General features: G+C 39.4%; 1 protein-coding gene across 4 annotated transcripts in view; it reads right to left on the bottom strand.

Annotated features, from left to right (window-relative positions):
* MCC (MCC regulator of WNT signaling pathway) overlaps positions 1–17,608 on the bottom strand; it is a 223,017-nt gene that overhangs the window by 165,443 nt on the left and 39,966 nt on the right. The window contains exon 1 of one of the 4 annotated variants that reach the window (XM_032984090.2): positions 7,505–8,320. The exons of the other annotated variants lie outside the window; for them this stretch is intronic. Within the exon in view, the coding sequence (XP_032839981.1) occupies positions 7,505–7,561 (57 nt within the window). The 5' untranslated portion in view covers positions 7,562–8,320. Of the gene's footprint in view, positions 1–7,504; positions 8,321–17,608 lie in introns of those variants that run through there. 4 annotated transcript variants of the gene reach the window in all.

Genomic DNA, 17,608 nt, shown 5'->3' with positions numbered 1-17,608 from the left:
AATGACAAATTTTCATTTATAATTACAAGAACAGAGTTGCAAAATGTAAGCCGATTTCCATAATCTTAATGAATATTTCTATTCATTAGACATGGTAGAATTTTAAATCTTCAAAAAATGGAAGTCATTCCTGCAGAAGAAGTTTCCTTTATATGGCAAATCCTGACAAGGGACTGACTAATGCAGACTGCCACCAGCATCAAAACACTATCTTTCCCAGCACCAGATCCCCAGACCAAACCTCCATCCTTCCATCACAGAGAATCTTTGAATTCAGAGGTCATCACATTTCCTTACAGAGTTCATAAGTCAGTATATTATTACTACATGTAATGGAAAAGCTCAGATAGGCTTTTCCATGCTATTTAGGAAGCAGAAATTCCCAGCACAAGTAAAACCCGCAACTAGAAATACAATGTCCTAACGACAATAAAATTTAAACATGAGGAAAAACAACAGAAGTGACAAGAATCAATTTCCTTTTCAATCATATATCTAACTACTCAGAGCTCCAAAATAAAAATACTTCATTACACCCCTCCATAGCTGTCCAATCCCATTACAACGCCTCTCTCCACGTCCCTTCTTCACACATACATACAGTATAGTCACTTCTGCCTTTCCAAACATTAATTCTGCAATCTATGGATTCTTCTTTCAGAAGCTTTTGTTTATGTGTTCCTTTATAGACTACAAGTCCATAGATGGCAGGGAAACACTCAAAAATACATTCTGAAAGGAGAATCTTGCACTTGTTCCCACACAGAGCCATGTCCTAGTATGTCCAAGCCTGACCAGGGACAAAAATACATTTTCCTTTTCCAACACAGGTTGGAAGGGGAGAAGGGAAAGGACAATGATCTTCATCTCCAAAAATCTCCCAGGAATGGACTCTGTTTTTTTTTATCTAAGAGTAAAAACATCAAGTCTCTAAAAGCGTTTAGAGGATACAATACATTGTTAATGTTACTTTCACAGCACACATTTGTCTTAACTGATTTTTCAGCCCATAAGGCATTTTTCAAACATGATTGCTCCTAAAAATTAGCAAGGAATATTAAAATATCAGGCAGATAAGTTACATAATCTTTGTCTTTTTTTCATTAGGAAGCTACAGAAGAACATTATCTGTGCTGACAGTGTCTGGGCATTTTGACTAATCTTTTTATAGTGCTTCAATTTAATAACATCCAAGCCTGGAACGCATTCTGTGCCTGATAAGCAGCTCACACAAATCCAGGAAAAAAATTTCTTTGAAGTCACTATGTTTTGTCACTACGGTTTTTACACTGGAAATACCATGCATCAGTCACACGGTAAATTACCTGTGTTGATCATGCCAGAGACCCCTCAGCTTGACTATGGATGTACGTTCATGTTCTAACCCACTTTCCTAAAATCAGCAGTACAGCTCACTGGTAATATACCAGAAAACCTGGCTACTAAAAAACTGCAGATGTCCAAAAGACTCCAGAAAAGCTGACCTTCCCCTTTCAAAGGATGATTTCACCTACATAATTTAACATAAGATTTAAAAGTAAGCTATAAAATTAAATTACATTTTTCAAAGAGATAAATTATCTGTAGTAGATCTATGAAATAGAACAAAATTATATACAATTTAGAAGTTGCATTCAGACTTGATGGTCACTGTCCAGAAGCATGTCCATTAAAGTTTCTCATTGGAATCTTTTCTTTAAATTAGCATAGATACATCAGTGTAATTGAGTAACTCTAAATTCTGTACTTACATTTCACATACACTGTCTCAGCACCCTTCAAGACAACAGTATGGGAAAATGTCAGGTTTGCAGGGTTGACCCATACTTCACAAAGCCCATCTGAACCAGGAAAGACGAGAGAGTTCACCCAAAGAAAATCTGTAAATTTTACTTCAGCATTTCTGAAGCAATAAAGCTGAGAACACTCCTGTAAGGCTGCAGATGTTATTTCTCCCATCAGATGAAAGTTTTATTTAGATCTCCACTACAATTCATTTAAAGTTTCTCCTTAAGATACTCTGATCTAATCATATGGGTGCTCACTTTTCTAAGACTTTAGCAGTTCACAAACACTGCTGACCTTTTTGGCTTGTTTACTGTTACCAAATAAATCTGTTACATAATTTTCTCAAGGTTAACATAATCTTAAAATATGCCATATTTAGTATTTGATAACCACATTCCACTCTGTTCTATTGAAAGGCTGCAATATTTTAAAGGTTTAACAATAATGATTGATCACACTTCTCAAAACATGTTCTGATCGAGGAAAATGTGCACCTTCTCTGGTGGCAAGATGCAGTAAACTCTTCTACATTTCAAGCTGCATATGCCTTTGACACTGACAGCCAAGGCCATGTCCAGTAGCAGAGACAGCATTGCAGTAGAAAATGGTGTTTATCTGCTCATGAGAAGTACTGAAGTGCACTGGCACGCTTGTTGCATGGCCAGAGACTATTCAGGAAGCAGATGCATTCATTCACCGACTGCCTTAATGAGAAGGCTACCAAACCCAGGAAGATGAAACAAGTGAGATTTAATCCTACCCTTGAACACATACGAAACTTGTGCTATTTCCTCACAGGTATGTACAGTGTGAGCACAAGCTGATGCTTGTTCTAAAGGAACACATGGAAAATTACCTCAGGGTGGGGATTGCCACTGCTGAACTTTTCCCTTGCCAGTGAGGCTTGGCCCAATATCCTGCTCTTCTGCTGGTTATCCACCTCTCCCCACAGCTCCCCTCAGACTTACTCACTGGCCTCACGTATATAACTCCAAGCCACGCAGCCCCTTTTGTCTCTGTAATTATTCTTCCACATCGTTTTTATCTCAAAGTGCAATTTCTAAGTATAGCAGCAGCGGAACAAGAAAGTGCAATATTGTCCTACTGTAAAATTATAAAGGAAGTATAAATTTAAGCCTTTCAAACTTGTCTCTCTCTTTACTTCTTCACATCTGGTATTACACATAAGATTTGGTGAAACTTTTTTTATGAACTCACTATTCTGCTTCCTACACAAATACAGACTTTGAATTCTGTCTTCCCTTCCCAAAATTTTAAATAACCCATTGTTAAAATAAACAAGTAAACAAAGAAGTTACTCATTTTTCCAAGACAAATAGTCTGTTTATCCCAGTAAGAGTTTATTCCAATAAGGGGTTAAAGGACATATAGCTGTATCTAATGTTGCAAGCCACAATATTCACATCCTAAACACTTGACTTCCAAGCACAAAGAAAAAGCAAATATGCAAAAATATGCAGCTACAGCATCATGGTATCTTCCGACTCTGCTGTGCAGAAAATAATATATTATTTTTAGAAGTTATACACCATCAACTTATTACAGCAAGTGCTAAACCAACACAATAATCACATTACAGAAATCATCTGCATCTAAAGTGCTGAATGTATTGCAATACTATAATATCAGCCCTTATCCCACAGCAAAATCTCTTAGGCACAATCTTACCATCAGCAAATTCACAAGGCTCACTTTAATGAAAATTATATCCAAGACCATAATCTGGCTTTTAATCGAAGGATAGAATTTAGCCCTTAAGTATACAACTGGGAAAAATATCATTAAGCTCGGTACCCAAATTTCCTTCATTTTCCTATACTACTAATTTAAACTGTCCCAGAATTAGGCATGGGCATAACTGCTGACCACATTAAGCCCAACAGAAGTACTAGGTGAGACCACAGATCTCCCTACCTCAGCACACCATCTGAACAGTGGATGGCCAGGAGAGCATATAAGAACAAAGCTAATATGTAGTAATACCTCCTCAGAATGCCAGGGCATAAAGCCATGCAGTGTCTTTGAATTTGGAAGAAGAATAAGAAAATACAGATTAGACAATACAGCTTCTTCTAGATGAACACCTCTTTCTGCAGAAAAACTGAATACATACAAAGCACATAAATTTTTATATAATGTTTCATTTTTAACTATGTAAAAAACAGTCTGTAATTGCAGTTTCTGTGCACAAAACTGTTTACCTGTACACATTTTCAGTAACGTTCATGATGTTGGCTTTAGAACTATGCCTTGTGATTACCTTAAAGGTTTACAGTACTGTATGACTGAAAAATTGAAAGGATCCAAACAGCACTTACTTAATTTGGGTGTCATGTATTGCATAAAAATCACATCCTTCCTTGATCAAGCCTTAAAAAGCAAACTCTGCGAATCATGTTAAGCCATAATATTGACAGGTGAAGGCCCGTTTCATAATAGTATAATGAAGCTTGGTTGGACATTGTCATTTATTTACAAACATACCAAAGGCTGTTGCATGTTCTCATGGAGTACAGCAACAGTCACCTGCAAACTCCAGATTTTTTAGATTTGCCTCTCTCAATGTATCATAAATTTTAAACACCCCAAACCTAACACCACCACTAAGCAAACCTTGCTATGTAAGACGACCGCTTCTTCTACCTCTCTATGCAGTTACAACACACTGAATCTACCCCGCCAACAGCACACTGGCTAATTGTTCTTTCTTCGGACAGAAGAAAGAGAAGGCCGTTGAAGGGAGAGAAAAGCAGAAGAAATGGGGTAACATGTACCAATACATGTATTGATAAACAGCAGTTTGAACTCTGGAGCGAGAGAAGCACAAAGCATGAGATATGTAGAAATCTGACAGACCTACGGCAGGAATCAGATTTTTTTTTCTGCTTTCTGCCTGACCTTTGGACAGGGGCAAGGGGTGTAAATAAAGACTATCAAGATCTCTGTTTACCTGGACAAGAGTTTAGGAATAGCAAATGTCAACCAGACAGTTTCTACAATACGCTGTGTCTTGAAAAAAAAAAAAAAAAAAGCCTTAATTTTTGCCCATTTCCCAAACAGAGATGTAAATCTCAAGTAGAAAGTTTCAACACAAATGGAATGAGTTGCAACAATTTCATTTTCTATTTTGTTTAATGCATCCATACAATAATGCATTTACTATATCTTCAGGGATTTGTAGTTTTCCTGTTTATTTTAATAGCAGTGGTTTCAGACCTAGAGCTCCATGTACTGAGATAAAGAGATCAAGGAACCTACATCAAAACCCACTGTACATCATGTGAATCACAGTCTTTTTTGGTCTATTATTATATTTGCCGTTCAGACATACACAGTGGTAGCTGCCCAGTGTAATGTGAAAATCTGAGCTGACTGGAGAAATAGAGGTGCAGGTGAAAACACTAAGACAGAAGTCATTTAATCAAAGCCTATTGTAGCCAGTTCCAAATGTTTCCATTGTTTAAATGAACACAATGCTATGGTCTTCCGTTGATCAAAAATAAACACGGCATACAGAAGATAGAGTCAGAAAGGAAGGAAAAGGGGGAGAGCATGACAAAGAGGTGAGAAACACAGATATGTAAGCCGTAGGTACAGCCTTTACCCAGGGCTTTCTATCTTCAGTTACAGCAAGAAACACAGTACCAGTCACCAACAGGAAAAGGACTAATATGAGCATACAAATCACAGGGAGTTGGTTGAGAAGGTAACAGTTAGAGGTGAATAACTAACTGCATCTCAGAGTACTAAAGCATCTTCTCCCCTGTGACAGGCAGAATGTGATGCTTCTGTAAGGCCTCCATGTTTCATTCAAAACACACTGTTTTATCCAAGACCAGTGCTGAAGCTGACCTGGCCCTCTGACTCAGGCTAATGCATGCTCATACGAGCAGCTTAAATGTCAAAGATGAAGACTAGCCGCAAAGAAATTACAATTAGCAGCTGAGGAAAGTTAAGAGCGTAAGATCTTCCCTAGTAAGTCTGCAGTGAGAAAGGGGGTCTATTTCTAACTCACCTGTAGTGCCAGATTATGAATGTAAATTAGGTATTAAAGTAAGCATGTTGGAAAAAAAAAAAAAAAAAAACAAAAAACCCCAATGAAAATGTTGCATGGTGCACAAAGGCTTCTTACAATATTTCCCACATTAAAACATCAGAAAAAGGTATTTCTGTCAACAAAAGTCTTACTCTGTGGATGTGTGAAGTAAACTTGAATAGGTAATATTTCAAACTAGCAGCGCTACCAGTAAATACTGCCTGCTCCCAGCAATGACCCAAGTATTAAAACTTTGCGACACTATGTTTTATGTGATCCTGCACAGTCTTGAAATTTAAATGCTGAGGAGATAGAAAGCAGTGATCTGCATGCCACCAGTGCAACCGTATCCAGAAACACTGTGGCAGACTTCTACCAAAAGTAACCTGAGCTTTTATGCTGGGTTTATGAACTCCATTTATGCTCCATTGCCAATACACAATTTCTAAGCAATCCTTTGAAAAAGTAACACAGAGTAAATGAAGTGGAACTCTTTTGTACTTAAAGGCGGAACACATAAGAAATTTCTTTCACAAGAACTGCCAGTCATAAACCTACTGGTCATCTTTCATGGCAGTGTATTACTGCACTTGCTTAGGTCTCACACATTTACTCTGCTTCCCCCTACACTCTTGTCCCTCTCACTAGCCTACTGATTTATTTTCCATTCTATACCTCAGTGACTCTTTTCTCTGTACAATTAACTTAATAAATTCTTAACTAACTCATTTTGTCAAGCATATCCTATCTAATATTCTTAAAAAAAATAAACATATAAACTAAACAAAGGATATGTTACAGTAAAAGGTGTATCAAAGGAATGGGTAAAAGGGAAAGAGAAGCATTTCAATTAAATTGGGACAATGCAGACTGAAGATTCAATTTTCTACAAAATTACCTTAATCAAACGCTTAGGATTTCATAGCATAATTAAATTAGCAGTTCTCACTATGGCTCACATAAGGATAACATATCTAAGACATTTCAGTAACTGACAAAATATGCCACTTCTAAAATATGTATTAAGCATTTGCATAACATCTGATATGGCTCTAATTTCAACGTTATTAAAAACACACATACAATCATGTTATACAAAAACCAGACATACCCACAACTATAAGAAATAACAGCTTACTATGGTTTCCAATGGAAAAGCAGAAAGTTTCCCATGGCTTGTTTTCTTTAGGCAAGGAATGAAAGTAACCTAATTCATCTAACCTGAAGAAACATCACCTTGGCTAGATGCAAGCAAACACAACTTTTGCCAATGTTGTTGTCTTATCAATAAATATTTGTCATCTTCCACTCACCCCTCTTCCCTCCTAAATTAGTCACCATCTGCTTAATCTCAATTGAGATCTCCATATTTCACCTACTGCAAAGATGAATGTTGGGTATAAGCAGAGCGTTTGGGAGGCAAGGCAATCTCTGCTGCAGGATAATAGGAAAAATGTCTCTACATGGTTACAAGTATTTGCTTTTCACCACTTATTCAGAGTAAAGCAGCAAAAAAGTTCAGGTCATTTCCTGACTGGCACAGCAAGTTATAGCAAGATACACATTCTATTAATTTTTAATTGCATTGCTTGCAGACTGAAAGCCCAAAAGGGGAGCGTTTCTTTTTAAAGCATAAAGAAGGGCACTGAAACTGCTTACCTCACTCAGCTCTGCAGGGGAGTCATTTCCATATTTCATAGCAACTCCAGAATTCATGATTAGACTTCTCAGGGCTTGATGATTTCTGCAGATTTTAATGCTTCAAAGCTGTGTTCAACTGATTCAGTACTTTCTTCTCCAAAAATTTTCCACCTTACACATTTTGCTCTAGACAGCCATTTTTACTCCACATTGATAGTTTAAATTAATGATGCAAGACCTTCTAAAAGAGCCAAACTGGTTTTGACTTCACAGACAATCCATTGCTGTGAGAGACTTACTAAGACTGTGAAGTGCTCAGAGAATGCAGGGAAGGATCTGCTTGCCAGGATCCCAGGGCTGTCTTAGTCCATCTGCAAGGCGTGCTTCATCTCTGCTGTCTGTTTTATGCTCCTCTTCTCCACAACTCTGTTTAAGGGCATCTCCCGGTGCTGCTTAACGTGCTCAGAAAAATGTGATGAGCTTCACTCAAGTTCACAGAGAAATTAAAAGAAGAGTGCTGCTACAGTCTTCAGTGTTCGGGGAGAGAGAAGGGAAAAGAGAATAAAGCTCCCCTCCCCGAGACAAACCAATGCTGCACTTCACGCTAAAGTTTCCCCTGCCAGTGAGCCTGGAGTTTAAGTGGTTTATGATCAAACACAGCTGTCTTGCTGCTGGCTAAAGGGTGCATGGAAGGGGTGGTACTAAAAGGAGAGTGTAAGTGGGAGGGAGAGAGCTACAGAGAGTTCATTTTGGAACTAGAGGCATCTTTCCAGCTTTCTGCATGCTAATTACTATACACAAAACTATAAAGCTAAGTAACAGGAAATGCCACCTGGAGAACAATAATTCGGATCCCTGTTTCCTTATTCCCATGTGCAATTAAAGAAAGTTGGGGAGCTTTTGGGGGGTGGGGGTTGTAAGGATTTCAAAGGTCATAGTAAGCCCAAAAGTGCCATTATAAAGCTGAAGATTTTACATAACATGCCGACTTTCAACAAAGACTTTGGGGTGATACTACCAGAAGAAGCGGAGAAAAAAGGCTTTGTTTTCAACGTTCAATAATCTAGAGAAATCCTTAACAAGATGGATTTGTGAACATGCTGCACTCATTGCAAGAAGTGACAACCTCCTTTCCCCTTCCTTCCATTCCCTAAAACAGTGACAGCATCACACACTTCGTGATGCTGAATTATGATGTACTTTTGGAACTACAAATAGAAAATACCATACTGCATCTGCAATTTAGCTGATCATCTTAGTACAATGTATTATTAAGTGACAAATGAGTTCAAGGGAAAAAAAAAAAAAAACCAAAAAAACAAAACAACCAAAAACCAACACATGAGAAACAGGAATAAATGCTATACAAGGTCTGGCACAATTCCTGCACACTGGCAAAAACATTTACATGGGAAACAATGCTCTCCAAGAGCAACACTTTGAAAATAACCTTGTGGTATCTTTTTTTCTCCTCTGTTAATCACAGATTAATATCAGTTTGCGGACATAGGGGTAATTTATCCAAATGACAGTAGAGAAAATGCATTAAGAAAAACGCCTGAGATAAACACATACATATCGCTCTATGATACTAAAAAGCAGTAGCACTTTCTGGGTCCCTGTCCCTCCTCCGTGCTCAGCGTCAGGAACTGCAACTCTCCTCCGGCTCAGGGGGGTAAGGGGAATGCCACAATCTCTTTACAACAGTTTTTACTTTCATCCTCCAGGTCTATTTTCCAGCCTTCCCTTTCCCGTATCTCTCCTCTTCCCCGGCTCGCTCTCTAGCGGTCCGTATTTTTGGGTTCCCCTTACTCTCTCCTGCGCTGCCTCCGCTCTTCGTTATTTTCTCGCTGCAGAACACCCTCCCTTCTCCGCCCCACCTTCACGCCGGGTTCTGTCCCCGCTTTTAGCGCTCCCCCCACCCCCCGCGGGTCCCGGCGGCTCCCGGCGCGCGGGCGGCACCGCCCCCTGCCGGCGGGCGGCTGCTCTCTCGGCCACGCGAGGGGCGCCGCGCCGCGGGCAAAGCGCGCACAGCCCCCCCCCCCGTTTTTTTTTTGTTTGTTGTTTTTTTTTTTTTTTTGGAGGGGGGGGGGGGGGTGGGGGCGGTGTGGCGGGGGCAGCCGCGAAGGTGCCGATGCCTCCGGGCTGCGGAGCGCAGCGGAGCGCAGCGTAGCACAGCGCTGCAGTCCTGCGCGCTGACCCCCCGTGCGTTACACCCCGGAACAAAGGGACGCGGTGACGACTCGCCTCATTTCTCATGCGTGAGAAGAAAACCGCCTGCAGCTCAAAAAGTCCGGCAGCTGACGCGGTACATTTTACTTTTCCAAGTTATGTCTTCACAAATGGGAGGGTGGCAAGGTTTTGTATTTTGCATCACCACACCTATCAACTTTCATATTCCCTCTCCTTGTCTGCTTAGCATCTGCTCTGATCTGATCTTTGTCCAGTTCCCTCACTTGTATCGCAGGTTCACCCACGCAGGGCTGAGACTCAGAATTACTTAAGAATAAAGTTCTATGGTTTTCCTTTTCTAAAGGAAAAGCCAGATTAATTACAGCTTCAATATACTGCATTTCCCATACTATATTCCTATACTGCCAAATACTTCTCAGCCGACTATAAACAGGCATTTAGAAACTAAAAGTTTTGATCTGCTTTCCTCGCTCTCCGTTGCTGTCCATTCCAGGCAGACTAGCTGTCACAGACCACAGCACATGGTGCTACAGATGCATCCCAAGCATAATGGTGTAGGACACTTGAGGATCTGAACGAGATCCACTCCATACCCATATGCTGCACAGGATTTTTTTTCTGCCTCCTTCCTACTCCATACAGGGTGGAAAGAGGTATCTACTGAAAAATAACAGCAGAAATCAGAGTTTCAGACGTGCACAAGAACACGAGAGATATGCGCAGGTACTTTTGGAACAAAGTTTATTTAAAATTTAAAAATTATTTGTAACTCAAATGTGCAGATTAATGAAACAGTTAAACCCAACTCTGATGAAAAATTATTTTACTTTAACCCCAGCTGACTCCCACTGCAATATCTGCATGCTTGCACTGAGTGGTACGGGAAAGCATCAACTGTTACTTTTAAGTAATCCGTAAGTACTGGCACTGCTTGTTTCAATGCCCTTATAAACTTTGCAGGCATTTTTTCACTATGGAGGGCAAGCTAAGACTAAATGTATTCATTCTTCTACAATAATTACTAGTATATCACCTTTCTTAAATACTCGGTAGCATCAAGAACATATTCTGAATACCTGAAGATGTAGAACTTGTTCCTCTGTGAAGTGTCGTATTATCTAGCATTCCTACAAGTCCATTTATGAACTGAACAGAAACATTACATCACAAAATTAAATTCCCAGGTAGACCTGACCAATTGTCTCCAGGCAGTTTCACTGTTTTCAAATACAAGTAAATGATCTAATACAGTAGCAGGGTATTAAGAACTTTGTTGAAGCTGAACTATATTTTCCCATTGGCTTGTGGAAAAGGCAGGCTTCAAAGAAAACAAAAGAAAATCTCAAGTATGCCAATTTTGCGTTGTCAGGAAAAGAACAGAGCACCCTGTGATTCAGCAGGAGAGAGGTGCCTGCTGGACTCAGTCCCTCTGTTTCTGTTTGGCAGCTGACTGTTCATTCCCTCTCTCCCTGACTCAGTTCCTCGCCTAGGATAGTGATGTTCCCTTGCCCTCAACCTTTTTTCTGTCTTCTTTAGCCTCTGCAGTCTGGGGGCAGGGGTAGGTGTGTGTGGGGGCGTGGTGTGGGAATGGAAAGAGGAATCTCTTAACCTACAGATGTACATTTCTCAGCCCAAAAGGACACAGTCTCAGTGGATGCCTCAGTGTATGTGTACTTGGCAAACAAGAAGGGAGAAATAAGAAGCTGGACAAACCTGTCACCAACACTTTCAGAAACAACACCCACCTGACATGTTTGGCCCAGGCAGAGGCACGGGGCTGGGCTTCCACTCAGTCTCAGTGCATTCTGATCAATTACTGCTTTCCGTACCTCTAAAGCACTCATGACGCATAACGCTTGTAGGTAAGTACATTGGCACTAACAGATTCTTCCCAAGATAATTTCAGAATTATCCAGTAACAACCATTAGTGTGGCCAGTTTGCTAATTGTTGATCTAACAATCCTATGGCTACTCTATTCCATTTGTTTACTCTTATCAAACTGTAGTAGAAGAATCATTGATGTGTATCTGAGATTCACTGAGGAGTAGAAGACACCTTCTGATTGCATCTGAATAATCATTTAATAAAATTTACTCTATCACTTGGTGTAAAAGGATTCTTTCGGGATAAGATACAACTCCCTTGCCCTTCTCACCTTTACTTTTAAAACCGACACAGAATATTGAAAAAATTAGCACTGTAGTTATTTTACAATGTTTCTTGCTCATAGTATGTCTCAGTAATTACAACACTCTATGTTTCTTAACAGTTATTGGAGCAGGTGTGACAACTGCTACACATGAATGTTCCTTCTTTGTTTTGACAGATGAAGAGTGAAAACTACAGCATAAAACCAATTATCTATTAAATACATATGTATCACATACTTCAGCATAGTGTGTACCACTTTCTGAGAAAGAGTTTCACTCTGCGTACAACATTCACGATTAGCTGATAGCAATTCCAGGATGTACAAAATAAGGCCTTCTTGGTTCGCTCTGTTTAATTAGCTTTGTAGTTGAAATGCAACTAACTGAAGTCCACTGAGCATTTAGTTCGTGTTTGCTTGTTTCAGTATTGCCTCTACAGTTAGAGCAGCACACTGCACAGTTCCACACACAAATAAATTACGCCTTCAAATACTGCAAATCTACTACACACAATTTGAGTACAACATGGTTTTGTTCTCATTCTGGCACAAAATACACAGGTGTAGTGCCAAAGTTTATATCTCCATGGACAAAATAGTAGCACTCAGAAGGTTAGCATGAAGGCTAAACTTGGAAGTGGAAATTCAATACAGTAGTTGGATAATGTTTCCAGAAAATTCTTTATTCAATAGCACTAATGCACTATGATTTAAAAGGGAGAGGCTGAAAGGGATGGTACGTTCTTCTTGATGCAAACTGTTCTCATTAATGCTAGCGAATGTTATGCACCTAGGTTGAGAGAAAGAAATCCAACTCATTTGAAACAATTGCAAGTAACCTTATACTGAAGAATGAAGCACTCTGAAGAAAATAGAAGAAAACTTCTCTTCTTTCCTTCAATCACACTATCTCAATTAGTCTAAAACAGATAACATGTCTAGAATAAAGTAATTTCCAAATAGCACTTCAATCAGCTCCTCTTACCTGTTCACCCTTCCTTAAATACTTAATCCACTTAAAAAGTCATGTCCTTGACCTAACCAGTCTCCTTGGGAGTTCACATTTGATCCCTTTTCCACCCTCCAGTATTTCATGCCATGAAGCCACTCAGCAGCCTGTCAAACAGCCACTCTCATTTTCTGTCATTTCATCCAAAGCCATCACATTCATTTTGATTCCCTCTGACCCAACAGAGCTTTAGCATCAGGTCAGGACAGGAAAAGGACCGGGGAGTCGATATGTGCCTGTTATTCATGTCAGAGAGCTGTCTGTGAGGACAACAGGGAGAGACAGTAGCAATTTCTATGCTCCTTTCATGTCGCAGCCAACTAATTATCATCACTGTTCATTTGCTCCTTCCTTAAAAACACAAACAAGGCCATTCTGTAAACTACAATTCATACCATCATATTTCTGCTTAGCTTCCCTTCACCATCCAGCATTCCCTCAGTTCAGTCAGGCATTGCTCCCATTATTAATCACAAGGTAAATTCACAGATTTCACTTCTAGTCCCTACAATCTTGGTAGCCATTCTGATTTAGCTTCTCTAGATACAGCCTGTGGTTTTGCATACTTATTGCAGTCAAAATATGACCACTCTTAGTAAAATGCCTGTGGATTAATCCTACATTTAAGATACCTACTCTTCTACTTTATCAGAATTTGTATTCCCTCACGTTTATCAGTTGTGAACTGAACCTCTTTCAAAAATTCTCATTTGCATAAGAAAGATTTGCCAGGACTTCCCTGCTAAGCCTCTCCTATTTTTCCCAATGCTTGACAGTGGGATTTCCTCATTTACACTCCCTCCTTACTCCTAAACTCTCTTGGGTTTGTATATTGTCCTTCATATACTCTCATGTCCAGTTCCAGTCCCCACTCCACAGTCACGATCTCATCTCTGCAAACATTCAGCAACCCTATTCATCAGCTGCCCACTTCACTTTTACTCTTGAACTCTTCCAAGACATGTATGTGTGGTCACTCTGTAATTATCTTCCCTAATTATAAGATTTCTGTCCACTCTGACTTCCGTTACCACTGGCATATTGAACGCACAAGTCCCTGACCTGGATCGGTGATCAGGTAAGTGCCCACAATGACACAAAGAGACCCTGGGGTTTACATCACAGCTGTACTTGGATGCTTCACCCCCCACCTTGCCAAGCATCCCATTTCACTGTCTGTGGTCAAGACCTCTTCTGAGTGTTTAACAGATGAACTGATGCACACTTTCTGACTACATGTATATACATACACACACAGAGATATATACATATTACTGTATATGTAGTGTGTGTGTTTGTATATATGCATACTTACACAAACAAGTATATACAAATGTACACTCATATTACGTACATGTGTGTACACACACTTACCTATATAAATTAACATATACATGTAGGTATACATAAGCATTTGAAAGTTTGAATTCAACAAAAAGTTCCATTCGAAACATTTTCAATCAGATGAATTCCGGCAAATGCAAGGCATGTGTCTGACAAATCCCTACTTGAAGTTCTACAGGACTTTTTGGCTGGCATGAACATTTAAGTAACAAGAGCACCAACTTCACTGAGCACTTACAGGGTCTGAGGAGCTTTCATTTTGGCAGAAATTATAATAAAAATTATTTCAACAGTGTTGTGAGCTGAAATGATATATATGAAACCTCTGGTGAATCAAACCCCCTGGTTTTCAACCAGATCTATTTTACTCTCAGCAAAATTAAGATTATTGTAACTGAAGTCCTACAGACCTCATCTGAGTTTATTTGACTTGCTGTCTTCCTTTGCTACATAGTTTGGTGGCTGCTCATGAAGATCAGTGTGTTAGTCTGCAGAACACTTCTCAACACCCTAACTATCTACTATGCAGTAAATATGAGTATTTCTTTATTTTCCTAAAGATGTGTGTGTTTGTGTTCTTTCTCTCCCTGGATATCTAAACATAAAATTCAAGCTCTCTATTCTAACCCTTCGTCTGGTGTATAAAGTTCAGTTTTTTGCCCTTCTAGTTGCTTTGCCATGTAACATTTAAATCTCTCCAGTGACTTTTTTCCTATACATCTTCCTACATTTATGTGTCTTATCATAATCTTCAAGACTGCCTTACCTCTGCCTCAATCATTTATATTTCAGTCTTCATAACTGTCAATTTCACTTTACACTGAGAGGGACAGCAAATAGCTCTGCTTCAGCATTTATGGTATCTCTGACCTTCTTGTATGTTCTATTCGGTTCTGCAACCCAAGACCTGTTCATACTTTTCCCAAGCCACTTAGACTTATTTCAGGTTCATGAAACATGATTACAAAGCCAAAATGTTCTTTACTTTCAGGCCTCATCTGGATGGTTCCTTACTTCACTAAGTTTAGAAATGACTTGCTAAATACTTCTTGTGTTTACTCTCAGATATGGGTCTATCAACCAACTAATCCAAAGCAAACAAACCAAGCCATCTCTGGGGAAAGAAAAAAAAAAAAAAAAAAAAAGTATTGTTTGTCCTGTCTTCACAATTTAGTCCTGGCACAAGTCATTTTATCATTATGAAGAAACACCTGGCACCCCTGTAGGTGCTACACAAAGACTTTTATCTCCTTTTCTACAATGCATACCACACAATCAATATACATGTAAAAATTAGATTAAACCAATAATATGAATTTAAAATCTCTATAAAAATTCATAGGGTAGAAAGAGTCAATGTCTTTTTTTCCAGTCACTTCCCTAGAATTATAGCCTCAAGTAGGTAAAGCAATACAAAACTCAGTGTAGGAAATGAGAGATGGCTATTTAGCTTAAAGGCACAAACCTCACTTGAGTACATCAATGTATTTATTTCATATTCATGAATCTTATTTCATTATGAACTCTTCACAGGACACCACCCTTCTTTGAACTCAAAGTTTACTTTGGTTGACTCCTACCATGATGAAAAGTGGAGTTTACCAATGCACTGCAACATAGCTATTATCATAATCTGTCTCCCAGCTGAGAAGTGATAATGTGGTTTTCTAGCCCGAAATGAAGCAATCATGCTGACACAGTTCTTCAAAAAAAGTAGAAACAGTAAGTGCAAGAGAGCGTCTGTGCAGAAGTACTTACCTCCCATTTTCTCTGCATTGGCACCAAAACAGTTCCCCAAAACCCCCAGAACATAAAGAAAAGCAGGGAGCTTGAACAGTGGCAGCATCCTGAACTGCCTCAGGTCAATGTCTCAGACCTGACAGTGATAGAGAAATAATTGCAGGGAGCAGGAGCATTTTGATGAATTTAACCATGGCACTGACAGTCTTCTATGGAAATCCTGCCTTGTCTTGCTTGGTTGGCAGGATAATTGTTGATTACTCTGTTATAACTGAACAAGCACTGAACTGCAGAAGCATTTGAAGTCCATTTTCAATTGTGCACTGCAGTGAAGATCTTCACTTTATTATCAAAATTCCTACATACCATGTAACCAAAACATAAGAGATCAGTATATGTGTAGAATGGAAGAGGGAGTAAGTTGTCTCATCTTTTTGATACATGAGGACTCACAGAAGCTCATCTTTGCCAACTGCAACTATGCCAGGTCAACAGTTCACACTCAGAGAACAGGCAGAGAAGCTGGTAAAGCAGAAGACTGTGTGACAAGAGCTACATGGTAATCCTTCTGGCACACCAGAATCCAGGACCTTAATGTTGCTTCAACACACTAATCCTGGGCCTTGAGCCCAGCTCACCACTTCCAAGCAAGGTAATAATATTAATACTATATTCTGTATAGCTGTGTGCAGTGGTGCTGGCCCAATGTACCAGGTGAATTGCTCTTCATTTCAGTCAACTGGAAAAAAAAAAAAGTTTGGAAAAGGAAATAGATCTGAATGCCTGCACTGGAGCCAGAGCTCCCTTAACTCCAGCAAACAAAATGGGATGCATAAGGACAGTTTCTAAGCAATGAGGTGGGGCAAGATACAAAGTCACTGCAACTAAGTTAAATTAGATGTTTTAAAACTTCTTCCATAGACCTTCAAAACATCTACTTACACACACTTGTAAGACGCCTTTTTCTATAGCACCTGATTGCCACACGCCAGTTACCATCATCCAATTACAACTGCAGAGCTGTGTCAAAACCCATCATTCTGTGCACTTCACCTTCGTTATATGCTTGTAAGAGATATTGTTCAACTGTCACATAAAAGATCCAACTAAAAGCCTCAGTCAACAGAATCTGTTAAAAGGCTGTCTGAACAGATGTGCCCTGTGCTAACATCCATCACGTTGTGCTGTGATCATCTGCAGATGGAAATAGTAACAGAATTCAATCCTCCCACCCACCACCTCCCCCCAAAAAACACCAAAAAAAGAACCTCAGCATATATGCTACCAAAGGGAATTTTCAATAAAGTTTATAATTTGCCTTTTGCTTAGCTCTACGTCTGTTATGATCCAGTAAGTTCAAAAGACAGAAAAACTACTCTTCATATAAAATAGATGAGTCCTAGCAGACCTAATCCATAGTGTCCATTTTAACTTACATGGGAAAAATGAGTAACTGAGCACTAGTAGAGAGCTATGGAAGCCAGGACTGTATAAACACCATGCATAATTCTATTACACCTGATGCCTCCTTCATGCAAACAAATTCCATTACAATGCTGACTTGAAATCAAAGGCAAACAGAAAACAGCTTTCCACATCCCTAAACATAAAAACCATCTGTCACACTAAACTGCCTTTATGACTGCTTTCTGACAAGCCAAGCCTCCTGAATCCATATTCCAATG

The sequence above is a fragment of the Tyto alba genome, unplaced genomic scaffold (genome assembly GCF_018691265.1).
Source record: "Tyto alba isolate M040663 unplaced genomic scaffold, T.alba_DEE_v4.0 Super-Scaffold_13, whole genome shotgun sequence".
In the NCBI taxonomy this organism is placed as follows: domain Eukaryota; kingdom Metazoa; phylum Chordata; class Aves; order Strigiformes; family Tytonidae; genus Tyto; species Tyto alba.
This window is presented reverse-complemented; position numbering and strand designations above follow the sequence as displayed.